At 38.1% G+C, this 23,550-nt stretch overlaps 3 protein-coding genes across 5 annotated transcripts in view; all 3 read right to left on the bottom strand.

Annotated features, from left to right (window-relative positions):
• Window positions 1-3,878, bottom strand: part of LOC102292034 — a gene marked incomplete in the record, with an annotated part of 19,239 nt that extends 15,361 nt beyond the window's left edge. The window contains 4 exon segments of the mRNA XM_042213885.1: window positions 204-300; window positions 390-491; window positions 1,116-1,430; window positions 3,750-3,878. Of these exon segments, the coding sequence (XP_042069819.1) occupies window positions 204-300; window positions 390-491; window positions 1,116-1,430; window positions 3,750-3,834 (599 nt within the window).
• Window positions 3,879-6,338: 2,460 nt separating this feature from the next.
• LOC102292563 (CD276 antigen) lies at window positions 6,339-14,334 on the bottom strand. The gene is made up of 6 exons (XM_005947061.3): window positions 13,960-14,334; window positions 10,102-10,419; window positions 9,288-9,566; window positions 8,216-8,310; window positions 8,099-8,133; window positions 6,339-7,803 (listed from the first exon to the last, which is right to left on the bottom strand). Exons 1-6 carry the CDS (start codon window positions 14,024-14,026, stop codon window positions 7,695-7,697), a joined length of 903 nt encoding a protein of 300 aa, XP_005947123.1. The 5' UTR covers window positions 14,027-14,334; the 3' UTR covers window positions 6,339-7,694.
• A 3,959-nt stretch (window positions 14,335-18,293) lies between these two features.
• On the bottom strand, window positions 18,294-22,465 carry LOC102293063 (V-set domain-containing T-cell activation inhibitor 1). 3 transcript variants are annotated; one of them, XM_005947064.3, is made up of 8 exons: window positions 22,263-22,465; window positions 21,961-22,050; window positions 20,456-20,764; window positions 20,014-20,301; window positions 19,726-19,814; window positions 19,561-19,629; window positions 18,885-18,991; window positions 18,294-18,775 (listed from the first exon to the last, which is right to left on the bottom strand). In XM_005947064.3, exons 2-8 carry the CDS (start codon window positions 22,028-22,030, stop codon window positions 18,715-18,717), a joined length of 993 nt encoding a protein of 330 aa, XP_005947126.1. In that variant the 5' UTR covers window positions 22,031-22,050; window positions 22,263-22,465; the 3' UTR covers window positions 18,294-18,714. The 3 variants fall into 3 exon arrangements, with proteins under 3 accessions (XP_005947126.1, XP_005947125.1, XP_042069821.1); XM_005947063.3 differs by having other exon boundaries at window positions 18,295-18,775; window positions 22,273-22,463; XM_042213887.1 differs by having other exon boundaries at window positions 18,295-18,775; window positions 21,961-22,462.
• Window positions 22,466-23,550: the final 1,085 nt, after the last annotated feature.

Genomic DNA, 23,550 nt, shown 5'->3' with positions numbered 1-23,550 from the left:
TCATCATTATGAATGGAAAACAGTGTGTTCAGTTCAAAAATAAACAAATAAACACCACATCCATCTGAATGTGCTTCATCTGATTCTCTGTTTTTCATGTCATGGATGTTGTTGAACATCACTCTGACACACTAATAAAATATTTTTGACAAAGCAGCAGTTTAATTAGAGTCATTATAGACATCTGGTTTTATCTTCAAGACCATAACACTGTTTTCAAACAAGTTTTCATACTGTAGTTCATAAAACATTTACTCACGTATGTAGAATCACTGTCTGTACTTTGTGGTTCTTGTTGCCCTGAGGGATTGGGGCCGGACAAAAAATCATACTCAGTAGAAAAAACATAAACAATTTGAACTGCAAAGGGAAGGGAGAAAGTCATTTACCTTTTCTGCGTTTATAAAGCATGAAGCCTACTGCTGCTACTACTCCTGTAATCACGATGGCTGCAATCACTCCTCCTAAAATAGCTCCTGAATTACCTGAAGCTGAAAGAATCAGAAAACGTCATTTGGCTCCAACCTCTCTCTTAAGAATAGAGTCCAGCATCACATGTGACACAGTTGATGGACCTGAAACCAGTAAGTGCGGCAACATCACTATGCTGACTGCTTCCAGATACACGCTCCCAAGTGTGATCCAAAAAATATTTATTCAAATCATTGTCTCGCTCGCTCCTCATTCTATTGGACTTTTTGAAGTCAAGACTGTCATCAGCCCCTCTGCAATGAGGCTCAAGCTACCACGATCAGTGCGCATCCATCCTATTTCATGTCTTGAAGGTGAAACTTGTCCCCTCAAATCCAATGTCTCCGACGAAAGCTACTGGGTTCACAGTCGGCTCTGTAAGCAGGAAGCCTTTGAGGGGAGGGTGATGATTGTCATGATTCGAGTGTTCAGTGTTTTTCCATCTTGGGTCTGTTTCTCTTGTGTTCGCCCTTTGGGGCAGAGCCCTGGTTCCACACCTGCATCTCTCAAAACAAAACAAAACAAAACAAAACAAAACAAAACAAAACAAAACAAAACAAAACAAAACAAAACAAAACAAAACAAAACAAAACAAAACAAAACAGAGAAATTTCTTGAATAAATATATATATTTTGTTTTTTACCCTTTATCTTTAGGTTAATAAATGATTCTTGGTTTCCTCCGTCAGTGCTGGTGTAGCACTTGTATCTGCCTTCATCCTGAACCTCCACCTTTTTCAGCTGCAGTGAGGCGTTTCCTGCAGCGATCTGGTCATTGAATAGTGACGTCCTGCCTCTGAAGCGCTCACTCTGGAGTTTGAGCTGGTCTTGGTTATTGTAGAATGAGTGGACATTAAGGTCTCCTGCTGATACCTGAGGCCAGTGGATGACTACATCACTGCCACTATAGCTGCACCGTAACATGCAGCTTTCCATGAAAATGCAGGACACTTCAGTATCTGCAACAACAGGTAGAGACACATCATCAGCGTTTAGCCCTCTGATGTTGCAGAATTAAAAACTTTTATCTCTTAATAAAGCCTTTTAACATTTTTCTGCTCCAGTTCAGGAAAATTTAACCCAAATATGCAGCACCGGTGTGGCAACTTTGATTAAATGATTTCCTGATATTCATCAAATGTCATCTTTTTCTGTGCTGTGCAGAGAACTTAAAAACATTAATGACACAATTTTCAAAGCAGGCATGACAACTGTTTTTGATAAATATATACTGCATCTTGCTTTATTTGACCCTTAGCTAAGTTATTTCATTTATTCATCAAGTTTTTTTATGTTTGTAAAAGATCGGATTAGGCTGAAAACGTAAACATTTCCAGTTTTCTAGTATTTATTGAGTATTGAAGTATAAGTAAAGTGAAACACAGACTGTTTCACATTGTCATGAATCTGCAGTTTTGTGTTAGTATATTTGAGTTCCTGTTTAGGTTTCCATTTATTCTTTGTAGGGTGAATTTTAATCCCTGCTGCAGGTCTTATTATTTTTTTAATGTTAAATCACAGTTTTATTGCATTATGCGGGTTCTAGCTGTTGATTATCTATAGAGTTTAAATGTTTTAAAACTCCAGTCCTAGTTTTGCACCCTCGGTCTTTATTCAACATAATTTAGAAAAACATGAATTGGTCATATGTGCATGTTTTCCAGCCTTTAACATTATAATAAATTAAATCATTTAGATTAATTCACGAAAGGAAACAGAAAAAAAGCTATGAGATGAGAAAAATAACACAGGCGACAAAATAAAATGTGTTTTGTTGCTTTTGTGTTCATAGGTTTAAAATCTCAAACACTGACAGCTACAAACTCTATTTCCTGCTCTTTACACTCTGGATTACTTAAAGAATATGTCATGGGCCTGGGTGACCCAGAGATCACGTGTTATTTTTGAGTTTAATGAATATTAAGAGTTTTATTCGTCTTTCTTAATCCTTTATGGTTGTTTGTGGTGTGATCTGCCCCTGGTCCCTCATTTCACCGTGTGTGGTTGTGTCAGTTTTGCTGCCCCACCAGGCCTGGAGAGTCCCTGCCTTGGAGCCACCCACACCTGGGATAATCACTCACTTGTTGCTGATCTGCTTAATCAAGGAGCTCTACTTAAGAGAGCAGTGGAGCAGCAGTCAGTGTGGGATTGTTAAACTTGGAATTCAGTTAGTGCTCAGCGCATATAGTCGCATTGGAATGGTTAATGTGTTTTGTCGGCCGGTGGATAGGACGGTACTCATTATGGCATCTCTTGTTTTCAGGGTGATTACAGAAACGTGTGGAGGGAGCAGCACACTGTTAAACACATGCACCGAGGAGGACTAAACATTACCACGCATCACAGAGAGGAATCACGGCATGGGGAATTGGGAGAGCACAAACCGGATTGTTGGCACTGTTGTTCTGTTTTTTCTGTGAAAAAAAAACACACTTTCTCCATTGTAAAAGTCCAACATTTGGGTTCTCCTTCAGCCAATATGTTTCACTGACCTGTCAGTGAGCACAAACTCACTGCCTACATCCAAACACAGTTTAAACCACCTTCCCATTTTATAGATCTCATAGTTTGGATACTACGAGTATAGTTTGTGAAATTCCCACCTCCACTCCCACACGCTGAATGTTTTCAGTGTTATTCAGTCCGTTTCCAATAATTACATTTCCTGGAAGTTTGGGCATTTTTTTTCAATGAGAGATAGGAAGTAAGAAACATGCAGTAAACATGTTTTATTAAATGGCATTATTTATATATCTATATATATCTATAGATAGATAGATATAAATCCACAGACCAGGCCCTACTACCTTTCTTTTTGCTGTTTATTAATAAACATATGTTCATATGTTACAGGACATTTAACCTGACTTGAAATTGTTTTTGTACCTTGTTATTTATATTACACTTTTCCTTTAACTATAAACTTCACACAGCTACACTGAGGGTTTGATAATTATATATTTTGCCTTTGTGTATGTTTAATGAAATCCTTACTGCTGACACTTTGAACAAACTCACTATTGTGCAGTCAAACATTGTTTAAACCATAGTCCTGCTTCACTGAATAATGACGATAAATAATAAAGAGAAAGAACATGGTTTGTCTACACACCTTTCTGAGATTTACATCTGAGAGTTTTGCCCTAAGAGCTTTTAAGTTTGACTCAGAGTCTCTGTCTTTATTACATTTCCTCCTTTATTTGGCTTTCTAAACAACATGACATTGATTTGCATTTATACTAGAATAACGTAATAGGTGTAGAGAACATCTCACTCACCTCCTCTTGCATGAGTCCACTGGAAAATCAGGACCATCAAAAACACGACACATTTGATCCCAGCCAGCATCCTGCTCATTTTCATGCTACACTACCTGAGTGTTCAAACAGAGTGAACAGCGATGGTGAAATCTGACCCAGCTGGTTCTGTTGCTTACGCCAGCGTAGCGTGTTCAATGTGAAAAACAACACACCCTTCATCTAAATACATTTTTGTGACATAATAAGGTAAAGTTAATCAACACCTGCTCACAGTGTTCATGTAATTAAACTGTTCAAAGAGGTCGGCTGCCCAAAAAATGGTTGGGTGAATAAGAATAAAAAGAACCACAAAAAAGGAAATGTTTCTATAACATTTCACAGACACTGTCTAAGGCTTGGCGAGTGTTTGGCAGAATGTCATTCATATTGGCGTTGCTGTTAGCCTTGGCCTGGGTTCTCCTGACCAGGTGCTGAAGAGGTAAAGCTATAGAAATGCCCTTTTCGGTATAATGTGGAGCATGTTACTGACTCAGTATAATGTCTAACCTGTAGGATAAAAATCCCATGTTAGATTCCCCTGGTCTGACTGCAGTGCTGTAAAGCAGACACTGTATACTAAGCAAGGTCATTTCTGCAGGTGTGATACAGGAGGAAGAGAATTCCCTCTGAGGTTGTTTTATTCTTTTATGGAAAATATTCAGGCCATGATTTAGATGTTATGTTGTACTGTAAGATTATTTTTCTCAATATGTAAAAAAGTGTCACTTCAGCACCCCCTGCTGGAGAAAAAAGGTAACAGCGATTTATTGTTAGACATTATTAATTTTTAAAAATGAACTAAAACTCAAGAAAATAAACCAGTAAGTAGTGAAGAAGAAGAATCCATTTAAATGCTTTTCATACTTTTCTATTTTGAAGCATCACAGAAATCTGATGTCAACTGAAATGCTGTGCTCAAACGAAACCAACATTTCTCCCGTGGAGATCTTCAGAACATCAGTGGATTTACCCTGTTCAGCTCCATAAATACACGGTTTTAATTTGAACCACTAAACTTTACATTTCAGCTAAAATAAATTAGCTGAAGAAAAACAACAACAATCATTATTATTATTGTTGTTGTTGTGTCTAACTGTATTAAATACCTCTGAATAGCATTCAGTCCAAATAGCTCTATATCAAAGAAGGGAGGATGGTAATTAATTACAACAGAACTGTGTCACATTTAATTTTACTTATTTTTGGCTTAAAATGCTAATTAGTACTAAGACCATAATTACTGCCTACATAGCCTGCTCCCACACTCCAGGAGGAGCCAGAGAACACGGAAATAATGAAACGAAAGCATTATGAGAAACGATGTAAAGAAAGACATGTAAAGAAAAACTGTACAGCTGGTTGTACAACAAGAACTGCTGCCTGATGTTTGCCACCTAGTTTTCTAAGGAACATGTAGCTCTCGCTACGCAAGTATGCAGGAATGTTGCCATGATGCCAGGTCTCTCTTGTAAATGAGATTTTTAATCTCAATGAGATTTTTACCTGGATAAATAAAGGATTAATAAAAAAAAAGTTTCCACCTTAGTGCCCACGCCAACTGAACCGAGAGGTTTCCTGGTTTGTTTTTCTTAGATGTAAACCACATAACTGTGAAGAGATCATTGCAATTACAGTTTTCCCCAATTGTTTACACACATTTTCTAAAAGCATGCCTCATATTGTCATATTGCAAGAGTTGCAACGGCAACTACTAGCCTACAGTAACAGTAGGGTTGGGTTTAACTCCTTATCCTGCTTCCCTCGTTGTCATTCCATGAACAAGGACATGGTGTGCAATAGTTGCCTGAATTTCATCAGTAATGACTTCTCTTGGTCGTCCTCCCCCCTCAAACGGACTTTTATCCTGTTCAGTTGGTCTGATTAAATCATTAGAAACACGCGTGTTCAATTGTTCGTTGCTGTGTGTAAAAGATGACAGCTGTTATACAAGTGTTAAATGTGTTTATTGACTGAGCATGTGTTTAAGGTTTTGAAAAAAAGAGTATGAGTTTTGCAATTTATGCCTAAGACCCTGAACAGTGTCTAAGGTTTGGACAAAAGAAGATTTTATTCAACTACTAAGTTTAGGCCACTGAGAATTTGGTTTAGAGAATGAAGTTTAGTCTTTTCGGAAGTCAGTAATGCCTCACTCACCTCTTCTCATCCACTAGGAAGTAACAAAGCTCATCTAATTTAACCTGCCTTCACCTAGATGTTTGAATAACTTTGGTCAGACAAGCTTTAAAAAAGTTAAAGATCTATGGTTATATCTTAGTTTGAAAAATCTTAACTAATCGTCATCACAGCTGTGTTAGTATAAGAAGGTTCTAATATAATCAGTGGTGTTCAAAAAAGTAAAGGCCACTGATAGGAAGCCTGTAACCTACATGAGGTCCTAAATCTCTCTAAATTAATTGTTTTTAATTGTTCTAAACTGCTGTAGTTCCTCCCTTGGTCCAATAAACTACATTTTGGAGTAAGTCTGTCTTTGTGTGTGTGTCTTCCTGCAGGAACTGCAGAAACCATCTTCAGCTACTAAACATGGACTGAAAAAAATTGTTCTTAATATATTTTAGTCAAGTAGTTTATTTAGTTAAGTTTCTTATGCATTATATACACACATACACACAAAACATTCATTTTCGAGATGGCAGCATTTGAAAAGACACAAAGAAACCTACGAGTTACTAGTTGCTGCTCCTGTTGTGGAAGTTTCCATTTAATAAAGCCTGCAGACAAACGGTGGGTGGTAGCTAACATCCTTTAATCAAAAAAAGATCAAAAAGCCAAGCTTGGTGAGAGAAGCCATCGCTGGGGCAGACAGTCAGCAGTGTCTCTCCCTGAGCCCAGCATGGCCCTGGGTTAAATACCTCCTACAGGAACAAAAAGCAGGACATGGCTGCTTCAGACCATCGGCCTTTCCCCCAAAGAAAGGTTCACACTCCCTTGCTACCTCTCACAGTTGTTGAAGAGACAAAAAGACTCTTCCTGTGGATTTGTCTGCTTCCACCAACAATCACCCGGCTGTTTAATGGCATGAATGTGTGAGACATTGAGCCATACTAAAACCCAGTGGCACCAAGGCATTATACAGTAAAATAATACATGAATAAAAGAAATTCCTCTACACTCCTCAGGTCTTTCTCTCACCCACCTTTTATTTTTAGCTGCCCTCCGAGACACAGCAGGTGAGATCCTGTCCTGGTGACAGTGTATTTTTACTACAATACAGTACAAATCCACCTTAAGATGTTCTGCGTGGTTCTTCCAGCAGCTTGACGGTCTCCCCTCTGTGTTTATTAAATGCCAGATGACTCAAACAACAGCTGCAAACTTGATCATCTCTGAAGTTTGAAATGATGTCTGCTGCACTTAAATTAAACGGTCCCTCATCTCAGCCCATTCAGGACTGAAAATAGTTGGTAGCTGTAAACACTGTGCAGGATGTCAGTTTCAGACATTTACATTTATGTTAAACTGCATAAAACAAATCAATCATATGTAAACACAAATAACAAGAAAAAAAAGTATCTCTCACATCATCTAAAACTGTCTGCAGTGCTTAATATAATTTTTTCGTTCCACAGTAGAAGAACACATGTTGAAAAGCTACCAGCTAGAAGCTAAACTCAAGTTTATCAGCAGTTTTTGACAAACAAATCAAAGCTGCCTCTGTGACTGAGACTCTTCTTCTTTGCAACATTCTTCTTTGTGTTGCACAACCAAAAATCAAAGGTCCAGAAGGAGGCATATCAAAATATTTGGGTTATGACCAAGAATCAGCATAGACGAAAACAGAATTTAAAAAAAAGTGTCCTTGCTCCTCAGTGCACGTATGAGTAACTAAGTAACTCATTTGAATGTCGTTTTCAGCAGGTTTTTCACTTATGAAAGTTTTTGCTTTACTGAGCAGAGATCCAACACTCAGCAGGGTTCAGTGCAGGGCTGAAGCAGAGCTGCTGGGGTCTGCTTGGGGTCTGCCAGATGTTCCGTGGCAGAGCTTCTATTCAGCTCCACCTTAAGTTCAGTGTCACTGTCAAAAAGATGAAAAGAGACCATTTGGAAACATGTCATCATTATGAATAATAAAAAAACATATACAGTCAAAAAAAAAAAAATCACCACATCAATCTGAATGTGCTTCATCTGATTTTCTGTTTTCATGTCATGGATGTTGTTGCTTCAGTCTGACTCATTACTAAATCATTTGGACTCGACAGCAATTTAACTTCATTCATTATAGACATCTGGTTTTATCTCCATGACCATAACACTGTTTTCAAACAAGTCATTTTTTATTTAGTGTAGTTCAAACAAGATTTACTCACGCATGTGTTTTGTTGGTGTTGCTCTGAAGAATCGACTTTAGAAAAAAAAAAAAAACATAATCAGTATAAATAACATGAACAAAATGAACTGCAAAGTGAAGGGAGAAAGTTATTTACCTTTCTGTGCTTATACAGCACGAAGCCTACTGCTGCTACTGCCCCTGTAATCACAATGCCTGCAATCACCCCTGCTACAGTAGCTCCTGAATTACCTGAAACAGAAGAAACAGAATCACTTAAAATGTCTTTTGGCTCAAACCTCATCATGGCTCTGAATGGGATAAGCACCCAGTACCTCTATATCATTATTATTATTATTATTTTTGCTTTATCATCAGAATGTGGTTTAATTAGAATAATATTATTAGAATATAATGAAGTCAGAGTTTTTGTTTAACTGCATAAAACTTGATAAAAACGTGTAAATAACACTAAACTTCATCATTAACCGATTAAGGTCTAAACTGTATGTGAGAACGCTGCATTGCACATGTATGTTAAAGAAAATTGACCCCGTAACACAAATTGCGGTCATAAATATTTTGTACTTTGTAGTTGTGAGTTTTGTAACCTTGTAAACCAAAATATCTGACAATTTTATGTCTGTGCATCTATAGATGAGAATTTGTGTTTGTAAAAATAATTACACAAGTTACAAATTGTTTTTTGTTGAGGTCTGGTTACAGATACAAAGCAAAAAACTACGTGTAAAACTGTAAAAAACTGTAACTTGTGTTTTACAAACACACACAAATTCTCATCAGGACTCAGTACACATTTGATTTACAAGTTCAAAATATTTATGAGCACAATTTGAGCCCATATGTAACACCGATCATATCATGTATCACACTCATACATCATATTTGCTAGATGAGATTTTATGAGTTTTCGAGAGTTCAGAGAGATTTTTTTTCCTGATAAAACTGAATAAATTACACAAAAATAATCAAGATGTAGCCAAAATTATACAATTAATTAATTAATTTTTTTAAATTCCAATTACAAACAATGTGAATTTATTATTCATCTATTTTGTGAATCATGGTTTGCAGAGTTAAAATTGATTTCAACACTGTGTGTGGATTTCCTTCTTGTATGACAAAACATTATCTGATGTCATTTTAGGATTAAGGTGAATTTAACATACAGTACATCATATTACAACATTATTGTCTTCACTGCTTACTTTGTTTAGATGAGGTGGAGGACCAAGTTACACTCCTCTTGCTACGGCGAGTGCTGATGGTGCAGCTGAAGGTCAGATCAGCTTCGCTGTCTGAAGGTGTCACAGAGCTATTGATGTTGTACAGGTGTTGCTCAGTCTCCTGCATCCTGGTGTTGCACTTGCTGTTCACATTGGAGGGAGGACTGGTGGACCAGGTGAGCTCAGGCTCAGGGTAGATCCCCTCTGAGCAACAGGTGAGTGTGTTTCCTTCCCGCTGAATGTCGACTTCATGGACTGGAGCTGCAGAAAAAAGAAAAGAAAGACAGTTTATGTTCACATATCTTTATGGGTTCCTTTTTTTTAGCATTTATAAAGCAAGTACAGTGAAAAAGCTGAAAAGGAGAAATATAGTCAAGTGTTACCAGTGCTCGATTTTTCTACACCGAATGATGTATTTTAACTGAACTTTTTATGAGCAGGACATCTTTGTCATTAAATCAAGTGTTTCATCAAAAGACTAATTGTAGTGCTTTTCTTTATTCTCATACATTTTCTGGACTGCATCAGTAGCTGCATTTTCTTTGCAGGTCTTTTACTTGCAGATATATATTCAAGTTGGTAAAAACTAGATCTAACGCCATGACCTTAAACTTTATTCACAGTCAATACATACATGCATGGTACATGATATTGGTTTTTATTTACATTTTAACTAGAGCTATTTCTGCAAAAAATATCTGAATATAAGTAGAAACATTTATACATACACTTGGAGAAAATGATAAAGATTTTAAAGAAATGTATGTTTTTAATGAATGCATTGTGTGTCACGTACCATCCATTTTTAAATTGATAAATGATTCTTTGACTCCATTTTCAGTGCTGGTGTAGCACTTGTATCTCCCTTCATCCTGAACCTCCACCTTTGTCAGCAGGAGTGAGGCGTTTCCTGAGGAGATCTGGTCGCTGAACAGTGACGTCCTGCCTCTGAAGCGCTGGTTCTGCAGTCCAAGCTGGTCTTTGCCTTCATAGAATGAATGAACAAAACGGTTTCCTGCTGATTGCTGGAACCAGTGGATGATGACTGCAGTGGCTCCCTCAGAGCTGCATGGCAGCATGCAGGTCTCCATGAAAATGCAGGACACATCGGTATCTGCAACAACAGCAAGAGACACATGATCATAAAGTAAGATCTGCAGCTCAAAACATTTTTAGATGCTTTAGAGTGAAAATTGGTGCTGATAAGTAATGTTTTATTGAGAGTGGGATAAGCAAATGTATGTATAGAATTAAATGTCAAACCTAGTAGTCCCCCAGAAATAACATAACCCTTCCTCCACCACCAAATGACTCTGAGCTGACAGGACTACAGCCGTAGTACAGACTACTACTGACCCTGAAAACAATCTTACTATGCCACGTCGACTGGTTTCAATTCCTCATTTGATAATTTCTGAATTATACAAGCCATTGATTGGGGACTCCTTTCTCCTCCCAGCTTGTGTCTTTTTTCCCCCATTAGCTCAGATTTAGTGGGAGGGACAAAGATACAAAGATGGAGTCAAAGAGAAATGTGCAGTGAATGTGCATCACAGGTTCATGGACGAACCAAAGCAAGAAGCAAAAGACAACTATCAAAGTAAAACAGGAAATAGGGAAAGAAAATACTTAAAGGAGGCTCTGATGGATGAATGAGACGACATTCAAGGAAAACTCAGACGGACATTAGAAGGACTTCAGACAAAACTGAGAGCAACACCAGAGACAAATAAACATCAAGACGGAGGCTGAAAACAGAAAAGTATCTAAAACTAAAAATCATCAGGAGCCCAATAAATTTAAACATGAAAATACAGTAAATTACAAAGCAAGAATTGTAAACTGCAGACTGAAGACTTTCCCTGTACCACAGGCTAATGTCTCTGCTCTTTCCAGCTGACTCCAGAAAAACAGTAACTTGGTTTCAGTTAAACAGGTTCTCCAACAATCTTTTAGAGTTCTTAAGAACAGATTTAATTTACAGCAGTGATGCCAAAGTCAGCGCATCATTTTAAATGTGTATGTAGTTTGGTTTCTCTGTATAACCATTTTAGTTATTTTACCAAGTGACCTTTGACCTGATTTATTAAAAATATGAGACGTGTGATAATGTTTTTAGAGTGAGGCATGTAAAGGCAGGGATGTTTTTGTTTGTTTCCTTGTTGGCAGAAGGTTTCGTGTTGAGCCGACACATGGAAACATTGCTTTGTTGTGTTGTCCAAAACTGATCTTAGAAAGATTGTGTCCCTGTGACTCCAGAGGAAAACATCTGTCATGACTGACTCATGTGGCTCTGAGTGAGGCACAGGGACCAAGACCAGCAACCTTAAAATGTGGATCCCAAAGATCGAGCACCATAAATTCTGTCATTTCAGTTCCCATAGGGAATAATTCACAATCATTACTACTGGTTCAAATCCATTGTTTAAATATAAGCAGTATGAGAACGTGTTCATTTCTAAACTTACTGATGTCTCTATTTGAAAAAAATAAAACTTAGACTTCATTTTTTAATCTCCATTTTCTACTGAAAAGCCCATCGATAACTAATTTAATTTCTTTTTGTAACAATAACAGCAAAAATGTAAAGGACGCTCATTTCGAGTCAGAACTCTGAACTTCAATCTAATTAAAGGAACTGTTATTAAAAGATGTTTCTGTAAGAGAGCGTATTCCTCCCTCGACAGACCCAACACCACGGTTCGGATAATGTTTTTCGACTTCTCTAGCGCCTTTAACACAATCCAGCTGAGAGAGAAGTTGGAGGCTATGCAGATGGAGGCTCCACTGGATCAGCAACTACCTGATAGGCAGACCACAGTTTGTGAGGCTGCAGAGTTGTGTGTCAGAGAGTCTGAACAGGAACATAGCAGCACCCCAGGGAACTATTCTGTCCCCTTTCCTCTTTACCATCTATACATTCGACTTCAAGTACATCACATAAACTTGTCAGATGACATGGCCATTATTGGAAGTGTGGAGATGGGAAGGGAAGAGGAGTACAGAGGACTGATTGGTCACTTCGTGAGGTGGTGTGACGTGAACCACCTGAAGCTGAATGTGACCAAAACAAAGGAGCTGGTGGTGGACTTTGGCAGAAACAGATCCTGACCCTCCCCTGTCTGCAGTGGTGGGACCAATGTTGAAATAGTCACATCCTGTAAGCATCTGGGAGTTCAACTGGATCACAAGCTGGAGTGGTCTGCCAACACGGACGCTGCCTACAAAAAGGGACTGAGCCGGCTTTGCTTTCTACTATGGTAAATGGTAAATGGCCTTTGTTTGTATAGTGTTTTTTCTAGTCCCTAAGGACCCCAAAGTGCTTTACACATCCAGCCATCCACCCATTCACACACACATTCACACACTGGTGATGGCCACAGCCACCCTGGGGCACACTGACAGAGGTGAGGCTGCCGGACACTGGCGCCACCGGGCCCACCAGTGGTCAGAGGGCCCAGACCAGGTCTACAAAGGCTCAGATGCTTCAATGTATGCAGCAGGCTGCTCTATATGTTTGATTAGTCTGTTGTTGTGAGCACTCTCTTCTGTGCTGTGGCGTGCTGAGGTGCAGGCATCAAAGCAAAGGATGCAAACAGACTGAACAAACTCATCAGGAAGGTCGAGTTTCTTCTTGGCATAAAGCTGGCCACCATGGAGGAGGTGATCGGTGACAGAATGCTGGCAATCACGGACAATGACTCGCACCCCCTCCATAAAAAACTGGGTAATCTGAAGAGCAGTTTCAGCAACAGGTTCCTCGATGTCTGAGGGAACGTTGCAGGAGGTCTTTCCTTTCTGCTGCCATCAAACTCTTTAAATCATTCACGTGGGTCAGATCCACACATGTGGACCAGAATAATCCCACCTCAATACACCCTGTCACTTTTGGACACCACGACACACATACTTGTCCTTTTATATTAATATATACTGTATGTATATTTATACCTATATTCATCTATTTATCTTTATATTTATTTATCATTACTCTATGAGTGTTTGTTGTTTATTGCATATTTGCTGCTATGACAACTGATTTTCCCTCTGGGATTCATAAAGTTTCTCTGATTCTGAAGTGTGACAGCCAGCCCTGATCTACCGTATATTCTCTATTTTCCTGTCACCAGCAGGTTTTAGATGTAGATACAAACTGATTGTTTAAACCACATTCCCATTTCACTGAGAGTGATAATATTTAATAATAAAGGAAAATAAATCACAAACATTATTTGTCATGATCCTGCTCTGTGACCCAACGTTTTGAGTTTATCATTGGCTATTGTGTTGGCAATTATATTTTCTGCTTAGTTTGTTCCTATTCTTGTCATTTACATTGCCGAGATTTAGTCTTATTTCATGTTTGTTTCTATTATATTATTCTCGGGCTGTGTTCTCAGTTGTCTCCTGCCTTGTAGACTGCTGCCTCAGCACAAATAAAGGTTCATTTTCTATTTCTAAGTTCTGTCTTGGAGACATTTGTTGGTTTCTGGTTATGACACTTCTGCCTCTCCTCACACATTCAGCTTTTTTTGGAGTTTCTCTCGTTGCACTTCCTGGTATTTGTTTTCTCGAGTAGTTTTTTCAGATTAAAACCAGGTGACTTCTGTTTACACTGGAGTAAGGTAGTGTGTGTAGTAAATGGCTAACTCACCTCCTCCGGTTAAAGTCCACGTAAATGTCAGGAGCACCAGAAACACTGCGCAGTTGTTCCCAGCCATGATCCTGTTGTTTTATCCGTTTGCAGGCGCATTAATGTTGAAGGATCTCAAACTCACCCAGCCGGTCTGTCAGGTAGTGCATATTAACGCACTGAGAATGAGGAAAACGCTAATCAAACTTCGCCTGAATGTTCAAGGTCAGCACAGAGACACGCCTTACAATAATTAATATTAACAGTTTGTAACTTCACCTGCACTAACGTGCAGAAGAGGCATCTGCTAATCAACGGCAAACCGAGTTTCCGAGTTACAAACAATAAGAAAAACATTTAGAGACGAGTCCCTCTCTGTCGAGTACTGAGCAGAAATTACTTTCGTTTTTATTGAGGGTTGTACTTTGTATCATATGACGCTCGAAGCCTCACAAGCCGCACTACCACGTGACTGATTCAGGAAATGATCGCAGTAATCCAGAGTGAAATTTCACCCGTATGGAAACATTTTCAGCTGATGTCACCTAATAAAATATGCACATAGTTATAAATGAGTATTAATAGTATTTATATAATTAATATAAAAAACGTGGCAAGACATTTATCCCTTGTTCTAGTTTCTTTCTTCTAATTTCCGGTATATTTAAAGGTGAAGTGTTGTTTTAGCTCAACAGTAACACCTGATCTGACATTACAGAGCCCTCCATGAAAACCAGACCAGCTCAGGTAACATTGTGTGGTATGTTTGTATTAAACAACATTAATTTATATTTTAATTGTGAAATTTGTAACTGATATGGAATTATTTGTGTGTTTGTTTGTTTGTTTTGTAGTCATCAGTGGAGAATAATTCGGTGGATGAGGCCTTGGTTATTGAAAGAAAAAAAAGAAAGCTTGTTAAAGCTCTGAGCACTACTGATGTTCTCGCACAGGACAGGCGTGCATGTGAGCATTTTACCTCATTTCCTCATATTTGCCATTCCAAGACTGGCAAATTATTTCCTTTAGGCTTTGAAAGCTGTAGTGAAGGACAGATACGCTATAATGATTCAAACCCACAGCCACTGTGTCAAAGACATCTGTAGTTAGTTTAACAGCAAATATGTGAACCTCTATCAGCACCACTGCAAGCATTATATGCTTTTTTGTCTTTGCAATATTCTAACTGATGCCGTTTTGTTTAAGTTGCTGCTGCAGTGACACTTGAATAAATCACTTTTTGTTCACTGATTTTATAGGAGACGCTGACACATGTGTTGGAGCAAACAGGTCAGCCGGCTTAAGGATGATTAAAGAGATGGATACACATATTTGAACAGCACATACCATATGCTCCAACATGGTTATGATCCCAGGGAACCTGCAGGAGCACACTGATGTTGTCCCATAAGAACATCTCATCTGAACAGTAAAAAAATATTTTAGAAAGTCTAAAAGTGCTGTCCTCATTTAATGAGGCCACAGTTGAGCCACCAAAAGTCATTCCCCTTTATCATAGCTGCACCATGCACCAGAGGAGGAAGGAAATGGCCACTGTCCATACTCCAGAGAGTCTGAGGTTAAAGGAGAAGCTGTACATTTTACAATAAATGAGCATCATATCACTGGCAGCACTGCTCGATCCCTGCTTTAAAAACACAGTCTTCATTAACTCTGGTAAAGCAGCAGCTGATGAGGAGATGCTCACTTCTAAATGTGCTGTTGTTGTATGAAACAGTGCTGCTTCCTCCTCCTCATCGTCACAACTGCACATATTAGAAGCTTCTCCGTCTGTGCTTCAAAAAGAAATGGACACATTCTAATTATGTTATTGCATTTAGTCACTTACAGCCTGTTTATGTTAGGTAGCAAACTGTGCTGTTGGTTGGACACCACAGTCCTGCAGACGAGGACCAAGCAGCACTGTAGACTCTCTGTGGGCTCCTCCTGTTTGTCTTTTTACATTTTTATTCCTTTTATTATTCAAACTAAGATCAGAGTGGTTATTATGCCGGGTGCTGTGGTGAGGGATAGGTTGGTGAATGAGAGAAGAAGAGCGTCAAACTGCTGCATCTGTAACTAAACACACTCTAACAACAAACGGCACTCAAAACAAACAAACAAACAAAAAAACAGGACAAGGTAAGCAAACTTTTGCTGTTGTGTGTGTCAGAGAGAGAGACATGTGCGAACTTGTAAAAAACTTGCTGGATAACTTAACTTCCTGAACTGAAGAAGCCTCATGGATAAGAGGTGAAACCTAAACAAGTCCAGTCATGCTCCCTGAGACAAATCTCTGCACTCCAGTGTTTTCTAAAGCAGGTGAAATCATCTGAAAAAGAAGAAACCGCCTGAAGCCCAGCACTGTGGAAAAGTTTTTTTTAATGAAATAAAAGTCACTTTTTATAAGTAACATAAGCACAGTCACAAACCCAGTAACACAAACTCATTGCATCCTTTTTTCCTAATCTTCTCTTTTGATCCTGCTATTGTAGCATAAACACACACACAGCATATTTAAAAGGTCAGAATTATTTAGAAGTTCACAAAAATCATTAAGTCATACATTCACACCAAAGCCATGGTGTCATTGTAATCACTCTGCCTGTTTTACATTTATTGTCCACTTGATGGCACCTTAGAGCAAATGAAGCACTGTGAAGCATCAGTGCATGAACGCAACAGGTGAATGGGAAGCTTCAGTGCTTCTTAAGGTTTAAGAGTGCAAAGCAGGTCCTCTCTTGCTCTCTTGCTTCATAGAAAAAGAATCACAACTTGTTGCAGCTCTTTGCAAGCAGCTATGAGGAAATCTCAAACTTTGCCTCTTTAGGATTGCAGCATCGATTACTGCGCATGTTGTAATGTTGATAAGAGGTGGTTTTATCCTCCCCAGTGGACTTCCTGCTCTGCCTGTTTAAATGGCTTAGATAGTAAATTATTATACCCGTTATGTTGTCAATGATTACAGCTGTTGTAATTTAATATTTAAATGAGTAAGTAATAAATCTTATTATGGGTTCGGTTGATGACATTGGTTTGGGTTTTGAATTCAGTGCATGATTTCAGCTTATTTGTGAATTATTTGTTTCAGTTCTCCGTTAGTTGGTATTTATGTTAATGTCAGCTCTTCTCACAGCGGGTGGTGACTCCACCGTGTCTCCACCATCCAAATCTCCCAATTTATCTCCCTTCAGTGTTTTTGTGGATATCATCTTTGATTTGTTTGTTTTTGCTGGTTTTTTGCTATTTTGGACTTTTTTCAGCTTCAATAAAGGTTTACTTTTTGTTCATTGGACTTCTTCTTTCTTCTGTCATTTAGGTCAATATTTGCACGTTATGGGAATAATGGTTGTTTGTTGAAGTTTGACGGGAAGCACATTCTTATATCTCAAATTTTTTAGTTAAATTGAACTTCGATCATTTCATAGCCTCCAAAACAAAATCATATTTACACTTGACTTAAAAAATGTTCCAAATGCAGAATCAGATGAAGTTTTGACAGGACTGTATTTTTTGTTATAAGAAAACTTTTTCTTTAATAAAGGAAATTTGTACTTAAGACTAAAAAATATGTTTAGTAAAGTCAAACTTATTTTACTTTTTTGTTTTAGTAAATACAACCAAATTTGCTATTTAACATCAGGTTATGTGTAGGTGTCACTGTGAGCATGAGAGCCTTCACCAGTCGGTAAGCAGGGTGGGCATTACAATAAACTCAGTATTGATGACTGCATTTACTGCAAGTGCTGTAGTCTCGAATGAGCTCAGTAAGAGTACGAACAACCAAATGGCACTAATGCTTCTAAATGCAAACATTAAAGTTTATAAAGTCACTATATGAAGGTGTAGAGCTCCAAAAGGTGCATTAACAACAAACACCATGTGACAGTCCCTAAAAACGTTAGCAGTAAGAAAAGCAAGTAAGTTTTCAACAAATAATAAAACAGTAAATCATAGTCAGGTCTTAAACATTTAATATTTGTGAATGTTTTTACAAAACACTGAAGACGTGCTGCTTACAACCTCCAGATTTCAAAACTGTGTTTTTTAATAAAACAAAAAAACAAAACAACTAAAACTACTATACAAGTAAACATTTTAATTTATCCATCCATCCATTCGCTTCCGCTTATCCTTTTCAGGGTCGCGGGGGGCGCTGGAGCCTATCCCAGCTGTCATAGGGCGAGAGGTGGGGTACACCCTGGACAGGTCGCCAGTCTGCTGTCGCAGGGCCAACACATAGGGACAGACAACCATTCACTCGCACATTCACTCCTAGTGGTAATTTGGATTATCCAATTAACCTATCCCCACAAGCTGCATGTCTTTGGATGGTGGGAAGAAGCCGCAGTACCCGGAGGGAACCCACGCAAACATGGGGAGAACATGCAAACTCCACACGACCTCGGCCTGATGGTGAATTGAACTCAGGACCTTCTTGCTGTGCGGCAACAGTGCTAACCACCGTGCCACATAATTTATGCGTCATGAAATATAATGAGTGACATTTTCTTTCTGCTTAATTATTTTGTATCATTTTATCAAGTAGATGAGGTAGAGGAGGAACCATACGCTGTAATCTCAACCTCAAAATATCAACGAACTTCACCAACATGTGCAAAGTGAGCATTAGTGTCACTGATGGAAAACAGAAAAGACATCAGAGTGTATCAGCATCATTTAATGATACTGACTCAGGTACATTTAACAGATACATTTAAAAATCATTTAATAAATGGAGAGGTCACGTTGTCTGAGGCCGTGTTTCTACAGGATTCACATTTCTGTGGGTTCTGCCGCTGCCTTTGGTAATAAATCATCTCCCTCATGGTCGTGACTGCAAAATGAAATTATAAAGAATTCTGTCCTGAATTACATTAAGAATAAACAAAAAAGCAAACCAAAGATACGCTGGATTAAAAAGAGCGGGCGAGAGAGAGATTTACCCAGGAGCAATCAGTGTTTTCAGTTCCTCTGAAGTTTTTTCTGTCAGGACCAAATCGAGTTGACTTGATATTTCTGCAGCATCAGGAACCTGCTGAGCCTGATGGGACTGAAGAAGAGTTTGTCATCCAAGAGTTTATATTAGTTCTATAGCAAGTAGTACAGCTATTAAATCATGTACTAAAAAGGGTTTTGTATAAGTTTAATATCATTTTTAAAGGGTTGCATACAATCGTGTGAACGTTTTCCTTTTCATATGACTTTAAACATTTTAAAATACTTCCACTGTGCTGTTACTTTTTTGGCTTTGGACTTGCACATGTTGGGCTAAAGCATAGAAATACATTATTTTAGGATTTTGTTTCATTTTTATAAGAAAAAAAGATCAACGTTGGACTATTTATTTTTAAAAAAAACAGAATATGGTTTAGAATTTAGATTACCATATACACTTCAAACATTACAGAAACATAGTTGAAAAGGTAAAAAAAAAAAAAGCAAAAGAAACGAAAGGGTTTATTATTATTATTATTATTATTATTATTATTATTATTATAAATTAATTAATTTATTTATTTATTTTAAAGAATTAAAATGGCTTGAATTAAATTTTGGACTTTCTAAGTAAAGTTTGGTCAGATTACGGGGGCTCATTGCAACATCTGTGCCTGTCTGTACCTGCAACTCCATTGATCCTGTTTCCACTGTAGGCAGCACACTCATTGGCACTGAGCAGCTCTGGTGCATCTAAAATGTTGCATTATTAATTCAACACATCAACACAACAGATCCCCAAATTTCAGAAGTAGATACCCTTCCTGATATCTGTTTGTTTGTCTTTACCTTACTGTTAAATTTATTGCAGCATATCGGTATCAGGCCTAAGATTACCGCAATCATGATGACGCCTGCCACCATGGCTTTAGCGATGCCTGTAGCAAACACACACAAACACGCACATACACAAATGAAAAGTGTTGATTTTACTTATTTAATAATCAATATAAATAACTATAAATAACTATTATATGTATTTTGTTAATAAAAAATTCTGAAGATTTTTGCAGAACATTTTTTTATTTGGTTGGTAAGAGTCTGACTGACTGACCACAAATCTTAAAACACACTTACCTTCTTTCAGGTTGCGGTTTGACAAAATGGCTGTTTTGTTGTTGCTGCGAGTGCTGACAGTGCAGCTGTAGGTCATATCAGTGAAGTCATGTTTGGTGTCAGGGAATATGACAGAACTCTTAATGTTATAAAGTTCTCTGTTCGGTCCACTCTGCTGGACTATGGTTGTGCTCCTGAAGACGGTTTGACGGCTGGTGGACCAGGTGAGCAGAGGTTCGGGGTAGATCCCCTCAGAGCTGCAGGTGATCCTGTTTTCTGCCTTCTCAATGTTGACCTCACGGACTGGAGCTGTCATAAAAAATATACTTTATGAATTATTCACTCTAAAAAAATTATTTTGTCTTGAAATGTTTTTTTGTTTATAAGACAAAGATTGCTATATATCTTCATGCAAATATATAGTAAAAAAAAGTGTCTTGTGTTTTCTGTATGTTTCTCGTACCGTCCACTTTTAGGCTGATAAATGAATCATTGTTTCCCCCTGTTGCACATTTGTATCTGCCTTCATCTTGAAACTCCACTGATGTCAGCTGGAGTGAGGCGTTTCCGTTGGATATCTGGTCTTTGAATAATGATGCCCGGCCTCTAAAATGCTCATCCTGTTGTGTAAGCTGGTCTTGTTTGGAGTTGTAGGAGAGGATGGAAACATGTCTTGCCTTTAGCAGACTCCAGCTAATAACTGCATCAGTGCTACCCAGGAAACTGCAGGGTAAGATGCAACTTTCCTGGAAAACACAGGACACCTCAGTATCTGCAACACAAAGAGACACCCAACACAGTTCAACTTAGAGGACATTTCTCTGAAATCCAACAATTAAATTAAAAATAGTTAGTTTTTCCACCAGTAAAACCTGGTGTCTGCATTAAACACTATGAAAATACAAAACCAAGCTGGTTGCTTGAATATAAACACAATGCTGTTTGAGTCTGATATAGCTGAAAGATGTGTCACTCTGGTAGCAACATTACATACTCCACATTTTCCCACACAGAAAACAAAAGTATGTGACAGCTGGAATGCACGCCGGCACAAAGGTCAAATTCAAAAACTACATTTCTCATGTGATACCATTTTTAAAGTTTACACTAACAAGGTTGGTAAATAGGAACTCGGACTTTGTAGCAAATCACTATTCAAAAAACGTTATCTTAAGTGTTTAAAATTTAGTTACACGTCAAAAATGATGCACAAGAGATCAATCGCAAGGATTTTCCAAATTTGATGAATAGATAATGATTCTTTCAGCTGCTCCCTTTGCTTCTGTCTCACCATATCCTCCACATCTTCCTTTGAATGTTCTCTTTCTACATCTGTGAACCTTCTCTATGTTCATCCTCTTTTCTTCCTGCCTGGCAGCTCGATATTCAACATCGCTTGTCCAATATACCCCTTATCCCTCCTCTACATGTGTCCAAACCATCTCAGACTTGAGTCTCTAACGTTGTGTCAACCTAAGCGTCTGATGTACCCTTTTCTTGTCTTGTCCATCTGGGTCACTGCCAACAAAAATCTTCAACTGTTCCAGCTGCAGCTTGGTCTTCTGTCTTTTGTCAGTGTCACATATCTGAACTATGCATCATAGCAGGTCTCACTGGCATCTCTTAATGAATGATGCACATACAAAATAACACAAATGCGAGAAAAAAAATGTCTTTGGGCACAAATATCTCTGAAATTTCTGCCATTAAAGTTTATATAACGGAACATAACAGAAGACTGGATTTCTAGACAAAATACTAGTCAAGCAACATCAAAGTAAAAAAAACCTCCTTCAGACAACCATCTATGTAAACTTTCTGAGGAGTACAAACAAAATATTAATACATTTCTTATTGTAATTCAAAATCCTTGTCTAATTTTCTGGCATGTTCATTTTTTCTTTGAATAAAAACCAACATGACCCGAAACACACCTGTGTTAATGACAGTCATGGCAGCCTCACTCACCTCCATTTGTAAGAGTCCACAGAAAAGCCAGAACAACACACTTGATCCCGATTATCCTGCTCAGTTCCATATTCCTGCTGCTGAATCAAACTTCATAACAGAAGAAAAAAGAAGTCTCTCTTAGAACATGTAGTTTTGGCGTTCTAGATTTCTGCCTCCACGCCCACAGAATGAACTGTTTCTCTTTAGCCTGCCATATTGTTTCCTGGTATGTTTAGATCCATTCATAATAACTACCATGATAATGGTTAGTTATAATGGTTAGAATAAGGTATTATGCATATGTACGCATAAGATAACACCTCACTCAACTCCTTTTATCCACCGACAGTTCAGGATGGTCAAAAACACGATGGACTTGATCCCAGTCATTAGCTCGTTCAGTTCTAGTTGCCTCCCTGTTACTTCATCAGTGTTTGAAAAAAGAACCAACATGTTACTGGCTCATAACAAAACTCATCGAGCTTGTTTGTTTGCTTGTGACGCTGTCAAGTGTCTTCAAACTATGACTCAGGGAAGTGTTTGAAATAGCTAGGTGTGGTAAGAAGAAAAGAATGACTTGTCAATCATCAACTTTTCACAGGAAGAGTCATTCTCTGAAATGCTACCAAACCTTTTACTGCGTCTTTCTTTATTTTAGCTGCTCTCACAATCCAGGATTCAAGTGCAACTGTCCTCCCCTCACACATGCGCACACGCTAAACACTAAAAACATTGATTTCATTTATACAAAAAAAAGGTAGGACTCCCGAGTGCCTGTGATTACTGATCCAGCATAGGTTACTTTGTAGATAAACCTTTTCAGTGCATTCAAATCACAAGTGCAGATCACATTATGTTAATCAATAAATATCATTTTTCATAAACCAGCATGAGCAACAGTGCAAGAGAATCATGTCATGCTTTTTGTAGTTTTTTAGTAAATCGATTCACAACTGCACACCAAAATCACGTATAATATTCAATCACCAGCCACTCTGATAAGTACACCTATTCAACTGCTCATGAATGCAAATATCTTATCAGCCAATCATATGGCAGCAAATCAATGCATTTAGGCACATAGACATGGCCATCACAACCTGCTAAAGTTCAAACTGAGAATCAGAATTGGGAGGAAAGAGATGATTTAGGTGACTGAATGTGCAAAAAAATAACATTTACTTATTGCTAAAATACAAAATTCATATATTTATTCTTTCATTTTATTACTCAAGTTTAAGAGTGCTTGAGGTTTGTATGTGAGCTAAACTGCTGGGTGTTGTAGCAAACTTTCAACCAGAAGATGTCACTAAAAATATACAACATCTATTAAAAGACAGTTTAAAGTTTAGCTGCTCAGGATCAAACTCCATCAAGGAGTTTTGCAGGTACTCGCAGAAGAACCTTTAAAATTCACTGATGTGAAGGCAGAAGGACAGTGAGTAGTTCTATCATCTGCCATCAACCCTGCGGGTTGGGGAGCCCGGCTAGATGGGAGTCAGATTTTTGTTTTAAAACGTGAAAAAAAGAACATTTTAAATGTCTGCTGCTTTAGTTAAACTTAACTGTGACAAACACTTTATTTTATTTTATTTAATACACATTACA

This window comes from Haplochromis burtoni, unplaced genomic scaffold (assembly GCF_018398535.1).
Source record: "Haplochromis burtoni strain Fernald_Lab_line unplaced genomic scaffold, NCSU_Asbu1 Contig_494, whole genome shotgun sequence".
NCBI classification, from domain to species: domain Eukaryota; kingdom Metazoa; phylum Chordata; class Actinopteri; order Cichliformes; family Cichlidae; genus Haplochromis; species Haplochromis burtoni.
The sequence above is the reverse complement of the archived record's forward strand: the minus strand, read 5'-3'. Positions and strand labels throughout refer to the sequence as shown.